At 43.0% G+C, this 8,275-nt stretch overlaps 1 protein-coding gene across 3 annotated transcripts in view; it reads left to right on the top strand.

Moving 5' to 3' along the window:
- The first annotated feature begins 1,073 nt into the window (after window positions 1–1,073).
- Window positions 1,074–8,275, top strand: part of NETO2 (neuropilin and tolloid like 2) — a 72,202-nt gene continuing 65,000 nt past the window's right edge. For all 3 annotated transcript variants that reach the window (XM_059999127.2, XM_059999128.2, XM_059999126.2), the window contains exon 1: window positions 1,074–1,421. In XM_059999127.2, the coding sequence (XP_059855110.1) occupies window positions 1,388–1,421 (34 nt within the window). In that variant the 5' untranslated portion in view covers window positions 1,074–1,387. The remainder of the gene's footprint in view (window positions 1,422–8,275) is intronic.

The following is an 8,275-nucleotide window of genomic DNA, read 5'->3' as shown; positions in this document are numbered from 1 at the left end:
CTCAATAAGTATGTGTTGAGGGGATATATGAATGTAGCCTCCTTGCCCTCAAGCAACTTATATTTTAATAGTGGGGGTAAATGAGATACAGGTGATGAACAAAAATAAACAAGTAGATAGGCAAGGTAATTTCAGAGCGTGATAATCACTATAGAGAAAATAAAACAGAATACCACGCAGTTGTTTGCAAATTTGGAGATTTGCTATCAGCGGAGTCAGGTGACCCCATCAGCATGGCTTGGTGGTAAAGAGGGCAGTCTCTGGAGGCAGATTTCTTGGGTTTACAGCCCTGCCTCCCTCTTTCACTGTGTGGCTCTGGACAAATGACTTAACCTTCCTGGCCTCCTTTTTCCCATCCTCCAACAGTACCTATCCCGCAGGAAGTGAATCGAGGATTACAGAATTGATATGGAAAATGTTTGGTGCTGTGCCTGGCAATCTGGGAAGCGGTCCGCAAATCTTAGTAATCATTACCGTTGGTCAGGTTAACTCCCTTGGCGCTAAACAGACCCGCTCTGCCCTGAGCCCCGCCCAGATCCGCGCCCCCTGCCGAGGCAGGTAGTAGAGAAGGGCTGAGCAGGGCAGAGTTTTGACCTTGAATTGAGGTCTTAAGAGGACATGGGATCGGTGCCCCCCTTCCGTCTGCGAGGGCGGACGGAGGTGGGCAGACGGACTAGGGCCGCCGAACCGGGTGGGTGGCGGGCCCCAGCCCTCCCTCAGGAGGCAGGCCTCGAGGGCTCGGACCCGCCCACCCCGCGGCCCGGATCTGCGGGGCGCAGGCCGGGCTCTCCCTCTGCGCCGGCCTCTCGGGGTGCGAGAGGGCGGCGCCCCGAACCTTCTCGCCCCGCCCCCAACAAAACGGTCGCCAGAGGGGAGCACCGCCCACCCAGGGTGCGAGGCCGCGGGCGGGCTCGCCAGGCGATTGGCCGGGAGAGTTGCGAGGGGCACGCGGGCGGGGGCGGGGGGCGGGCACATGCGCGCCGGCGGTGCGGCCGGCACGCGGCGCTAGCGCTCTCTGCTCAAATGAGCGTGGGCTCGCCGCGCCCGCCACTTCAGCGGGGCCTGCGCCGCGGCTGCAGGCGGACGGGCCCGCGGAGGTCCGATCCCTCGCGTCCGCGCTCCCCGGCAGCGAGGCGGTCGATGGGACGGAGCGCCGCGGAGCAGGAGGCGGCGCCCGTCGGGGGACTGGGGCAGCGCGAGAGCCCGCCTGGAGGTTGGGGCATGGCGGGCCGCAGGACCTGAGTCCTACCCTGCGGGTAGCAACCTGGTGGCGGGCGATGGGGACGGAGCGGGGCTGCCGCCGCGCTGAGCCGTGAGCGCCGCGCTTCCGCCGCCGCCTCTTCGTCGCCGCCTTGGCCCCTCGCGAAGAGCCGGGCAGCTCGAGAACATGGCCCTGGAGCAGCTCTGCTCGGTCCTCAAAGGTAAGCGCCCAGAGCTGCGGACGGCGCCCCCTGCGGGCGAAGCCGGCGTCTTCGTGTCCCTGCCCGGCGCCGGGCGTCCGACGCGCCCCTTTGTCTGGCGCGAGCGGATCGCGGAGCCCCCGCTCCCGCCGGGATCGACTCGCTCCCCGAGCGCTTCTCCCCAGCCTTCTGCGTGCCGTGGCGGGGGGAACCGGGGAGCTCAACGGGACGCGGCGGCTCGGCCGGCCCTCCGAGCTGTGCCCTCGCGCCTCTTCCTCGAAATTCCGCACATCGCTTTGCAAAGTTGTGGGGTTTGTGTGAGTGGAGCGTAGGCCGCTCTTTTTCAGCATTAGTAACAAAGTCATTCCGAGCAAACAATGAAAACCCCAGCTGAGGCGTCGCGGAGCTGTTCTTGAAAAGCCCCGCGGTGGCGTGCGGCGGAACGGCCTCCCCGCCGGCCGGGTCCCACCTGCTGCGGCCGCGGAGGCTGCGGCACCACTGCGGGCGCCGCTGCTCGGGGCTGTGCCTTGGCGCTTCCCGGGACCTCAGGATACCCTGCCGCCGGTATCTGGTTCTTTATGATTTGTTGTACCGGGAATTAAAACAGTCGGCTTGCCAAGTACACAAAGCTCCAAAACATACTACAGCTGCTTTGCATTTTCCAGGAGGTGTTATTTTAGATTAAAATTTATATACATAGATAATCAAGATGGTGATAGAAAGTTGTTTCTGAAAATCGGAATGAATAAATCCTGTTTTCGGTCCTCGGAGGAAAATCACCACCACCAATAAAGGGCTTCCCTTTTCCGCTACTGACTTCGATTGAAAACTGAATAGCTGTGTATTTGTAATGTTATGAAATATTCCCGTTTTTTAAATATTGGGTAAGGAGTTAAGGCATTGATTAGCGCTTTTCATTGTATCTTGATATTTGTACAGTGAAAAATGTTGGGTTTTTTCCCACTCCATATTAACACTTTTCAAATTTGTTTTACTGGAAAATTCTGTATAATTTTGCTTTAAATTTTAATTGCACAAATTATCTACTGTTCAGATATTCCTAAATTCATAATTGATATTTCAGCAATTTAACTACCCACTGTATACTTATATGTACAGTTTGTGCTAAGGTAACCTAAGACTTTCTATCTGGTGATTGTTTCGCAGTCACCCCATAAATTATTAATGATTTCCTCATTGTATTAAAATTTTATATCTCTGAAATCAATTTCTGTAGTCTTTCCTTTCTGTAACTCTCAATTTATATCGCCATTCCTTGGAAATTAAGATTTTGTTTTACTTTTTCAAAATAAATTCTATGCATAGTAGGGTTTCTGATAGTGCTCCTTATGTGAATTGCTTCGTTGTCCTCTTTGCCTTAGGGTGTTCAATAATAATGACATTCCATCTGAGTAGCCCCCTCTGGGGAGAAATCACGTAGATCTATTATACAGCTTTACCTGCAGAACTTGAAACTGAACTGGATAGGACGGAATCTCTGATACTCCTGGAATGGTGAAGGGTTTTGCAGCTTTTCTGCCTTTGCCTTTGTCGTTGGTACACACTGCCCTCTCTGGCCACCGTGGTGAAGCATTTAGTTGTTGCACCTTTCAGGAAAGGATTCTGTGGTTGATGGCAGAGCTACAGTGAAAACAATGTAGTATCTGGCTTTTCTTTTTTTAATTTTACCCAACCTACACTATTTTTACATGCTGGTGTATTTTTAAAAGCTCAAGCTAACTTGTTACTGTTAGGCTTACTAGAGAGAAAGCCAGCTATTTTTAAGTCTTCTAAAGTTTATGTATATGTGCTTATAAATATGGGGAATTGGTCTGGAAAGATTCAAGAAATTAACAAAAGTTGATTCTGAGAAAGGGATCTGGGAGACTGAGAAACAAGAGTAAAGGGAAGACTTCTGTTTCACTGCACACCCATTTGTATCACTTGATTTTTTTTTAAACCAAATGCATTTGTTACCTATATAAACATTGGTATTTTTAATTTTTAAAAATTACCTTTTAAAAAATATTGGCTTTTCCCAGTGCTACCATTCATTGTGTGCACCAATGCATGAAAAAGTAGCCCTTAAGTATGCTGTAAGGTGTAAATTGTTTCAACATTGAAGAGGTTCTTATCAGAAGCAGTTATTTAACATTTACATAATTATGGATATTACCTACCAAAAGCCGCCTTTGGAATATTATGGTCAGTTTCTACTAAAACAAATCAGCCATAATGACTGTGTGAAATTTTAAGCAGAAGGTAACTTTAAGATGCCATTGATTCTTTGTTTTACTTCCAGTAGTGAGAACAAAAGGATAACTCTGCTGGGCTTTTAAACCTTTCATATATTGTTAAATCTGAATAATTCACTTTTAACTGTTTATGATCACTCCAGGTCTTATAAAATTTGATTTGCCTTCTATCAAAGTTAAGTATCATAGTCACATGAAAATATTACATTAGTTTTATAAACCCGTTTTTCACTATTCATATTCATTCTGCACACTTGCTTCAGGAGAATCCTATTAGACGCAGTTACATTTAAATCTGTATAAACTGTGGTTAAATTTATGGTGTTACAGTGCATAACTATCCCTTGGCACTATATTTTAAAAATCTTATCTGAGACTGTGACAAATATTAACTCCTGTCCTTCATCCTTAAGCCTCTTACAAGAAATTAAACCGTACACAAATAAGTACCATAATGAGAACTTATCCCTTTAATAGGGAAGTTTTTAAACATAGCCTTGGGAAAAATTAACTTTTTGACTTTTTCCCCCCATTTGGAGAAAATATTTTAATACTGACAGTTGAAAAATTATCTGTGTTTTGAAACCAAACTCACCTTTTAGGAAAAACATGCAGCCCTGTAATACACGTACATGTGCATTACAAAACAAGTTCAAATCAAAGCCATTTTCAGTCCTTTTAGGAATAAGATAGAAAAAAGATAAACTATAAGTAAAGTTCATGTTTAAAATTCTAAAAAATAATCCAAGTTCTGCCCTTGGTTACTACCCATTCAGCACAATCTCCTGTCATTTTAAAATTTATGATCCTGCACAGTAATTTTTTTTTTTTTTTTTTTTTTTTTTGCCTGTGGCATGCGGGATCTTGGTTCCCCGACCAGGAATCAAACCCATGCCCCCTGCATTGGGAGTGTGGAGTCTTAACCACTGGACCTCCAGGGAAGTCCCTGTTGGTTTGGGGTTTTTTTTTAATGTGTCCCTGGGGCCCTTTGAGATCCTAGTTATTGTGGTGTTTGAGTTAGAAAGGGGAATCCTAAAAGGTGATCTAATCCAGTGGGTTTCCAAACTTTCCTTAACAGAACTCTCTCAGAGGAACTCTTATGAGTGGGTACTTAAAAACTAAACAAAGAACAGATAAGAACAAGGTTGCTCTGATTGCTGAGGGCCCTCACCCTCTCAGTCACTAATCAGAGTGGCCCCCGAAGAACTAACACTTTTTAGCATCTTTGTTAACAAAATTACAGGGTGTACTAATCTGAAAGTTCAATTCGTCCTAGTCAAAATGACATTAAAACATGTTGGTTTAAATATGCCTAGAGTAATGTATTGGAAGTTATAGCCTTAGTGGGTGAGAAGATATCAAATACTCTTCAAAATGTGACCTGGTCGTGTTAAAGTCTGATGATAGTTGTTGTGTATGTCTGAGGATTCCTGTATAATTAGAGCATACAAAACGGCCATCTCAAGAGCATTTGACTAACAAGAAGGTTGTCACATTCTGCAGGAAAGAGAAAACACTTCTGCAGTTACTCTTTCTTATAAGTGATTGGCAATGTGAGTAGTACGTGGAGGGTGGAGTGATCCCAAAGTTCACCAAGATCCATCTTCTTTCTTAACTACAAAGTAAAATTGAGTTTGATTAAATTAGGGTACTTCTCTGTTCTTTGGAACATAGCTAATGGAAAACAAGTTACTACTACCTCAAGTAGTATATGGACTCTAATTGAACTCCATTTTGCTTTCATTATAGAAAATAGGAGCAGGGAGACCAGTTAGGCGGTTCTTAAGTTATGGAGTCTCATGATAGGTTTACCAAACCTTATGTTTACTGCTTAGATGCTAAAAATAGGAAGGCTGAGAAAGAGGTACATTTAATTACTAACAAAGGTAAATTGAGTCAGCTTGAGAAAAGTAAGAGTAGTAGCATATCTGAAAAAGAAAAAAAAATTCTTTTTCTGTCCCCTGATTTATGCTCAGATAAGCTGGGTCATCTCTGTGCCTGCTGTTAACCAAGATGTGTGCTTGTTAATTTGTTAGTGGGGCTCTGTACTATATGTTATAGTTACAAAGAAAGTATAATCAGGATTTTGCTTAGTCACTTCATGTATTCATCTAATTTTTGTTGAGTGCTATTATGGGCCAGCCAGTCTTCTAGTCGCTAGAGATGCATCAGTGGTTCAGAGAGACAAGTCCCTCTTTCTAGTAGGAAAAGACAGATAATAAGCAAGAAAATAGCAGGTAATATAAGTAATAATTAAAATATTATTTGTATAATAAAACAAGATGAAGAAGAAAATGTAGAGCTTCTTTAGCAGTCAGAGAGGCCTCAGAAGACCTGAATAACAGGAAGGAACCAGCCATGCACAGAGAGTCTAGGCAGAAGGAATAACTAGTCCCTATGGCTAGAATTAGCTTGGTGTGTTAAAGTAATGGGAAGAAGACCTGTGTAGCCATAGATGGTCAGGTGCCACACCACATAGGACCTCTGAAGTCAGAATATGGAGTATGGATTTATTCTAGATGTAATGGGACTCTGTTGGAAGATTTTATGAAAGGCTGTGATGTGATCTGATTTATGTTTTGAAAGGATCTCTGGCTGCTGGGGACAGAGTAGGCTATAGGGGACTATGGCAGAAATAGCCAGTTTTCTTCCAGTATCCATTTTACCTTTCAGTGATTCTCTGAATTTTAACTAAGCACACAACCACCCAAAATAAATACTAGATTTTCCAGCTTTCCTTAGGATTAAGTGTGGCCATGTGACTAAATAAGTCTGACCAGTTAGATGTGGGTTCAACTTTGGGGAAGTGGTGGTATATCTGTTGTTCAGTTAAAATTTTTATTTTGATATCATTGTGGATTCTGGGCAAAAGTTTTTAAAGGAAGGAGGAATGCCCTGTGTCATTTCTTCATTCTTGCTGACTGTAATGCAGACATGGTAGCTGTAAAGAAGATATGGAACCTGGCACTCTAGCATCTATATTGGACCATAAGATGAGCCTGGAAATGAAAGTCACGCACAACTGAGCAATAAGACAGAAGGAGCTTAGGTCCCTAGTAATGGTATAGCCACCACTCTAGCCCTTGACTACTTACCTGCACAGTTTGTTTACTTGTCAGAGAAATATACTCTATCTTGTTTAAACTACTAGTTTGGGTTTTTTATTACTCATGCCAAACCTTATGCTAACATAATAGGAGTGTGCAAAATCAGTGAAAGAAACAAAACCATACAGAGATAGAGAGTTACAGAAGTGAAAAGTATGAATGCTATCTAATAAAACTAACCTTGGGAGAGTTCCTAGAAAAAGCAGGTTTTTAGCAGTGTGAACATTATTTTGTAGAAGCAGAGGGAGGTCCGTGGCAAGTGCAGATGTTCAGAAACAAGAGATATTTGTAGGGACATTATAAGAATACATATACATACATATATGTAGTAGAGCATTCACCAGCATTTCCAAAATCAACTCATCAACTCCTTGTGCCCACCCTCTGCCCCGCCCCATCCATCTTGGCCCACACGTGCTCCTACTGTCACCAAAGGAGAAAACAGGCAACTTGTTTCTGTTTCTTTCAGTGTACTGTCACTCTCCTGTTGTAGTGGTCTTCAAAGTGTTGTGCCAGGGCCAACAGCTTCAGCATCAGTAGGGAATTTGTTAAAATGCAAGTTTTCAAGCCCCACCCCCAGACCTACTGGATCAAAATCTCTGGAAGTAACCCCCCACCAAATCTATTTTAATAAGCCCTCCAGATGAATATGATGCACACTAAAGTCTGAGAACTACTGTCCCAATGATTCATTTCTCAGATCTGGAAGAACTGCTGAGTAGGATTTGTACATTTTTAAGCCTTGATATATATTACCAGATTAACCTCCCAAAAGCTGTGCCAGTTTACAATCCAGTGGCAGAATAAGAATAAGTCAGTTTCCTATATCCTGACCAACACTAGAATCTACATTCTTTTTAATATTAGTAAGGCAGAATTTCTGCATTTTTTTGGCACATTTTCCTGGTGGCATAATCTTTTATCCCATCTATTTGTAGTTTTTATTTATGTTCCTGTCTTTTGTAAATGAAGGTGTTCTCCCAAAAGTATAAATATAATGTTTTTTTCAATCTGCTATTTATTTTCCTACTTATTGATAGCTTGAAGTAGGGACCTACTTTTTTTTTCCAAATAATTAACAAGTTATCCCAGAACCATTCATTAAAACTGTCTTCTCACCAAGTGTTTCAAATATCACATATATTTTAATAAATTCTGGGATATGTATGTCTGTTTCTGAGCTTTTCCTCTTCCATTTTCTTATCTAAAGGCCCCTTGAGAATAAGGACCATGTCTTCTTGGTTCATTGTAGTTCCAGGGACTGACTCACTGCCTGAAATACAGTGGACGCTAGTAATGTTTGTTGACAGATCATCTATTTCTTCCTCTACCGTGGCTACATTTTATAATTACTGTAGCTTTATAGTAAGTATATTATTTTTATGTATTTTAGTCTTTTATTTTTATATTTTCCTTGGCCACTATAAAAAAGTATTTAAGATGACCATCAGAAGCATTTTAAGTACCAAAAAAACACACTAAGATTTTTATTAAAACATCATTAAATATTGTA

This window comes from Delphinus delphis, chromosome 20 (genome assembly GCF_949987515.2).
Source record: "Delphinus delphis chromosome 20, mDelDel1.2, whole genome shotgun sequence".
Classification (NCBI taxonomy): domain Eukaryota; kingdom Metazoa; phylum Chordata; class Mammalia; order Artiodactyla; family Delphinidae; genus Delphinus; species Delphinus delphis.
The sequence above is the reverse complement of the archived record's forward strand: the minus strand, read 5'-3'. Positions and strand labels throughout refer to the sequence as shown.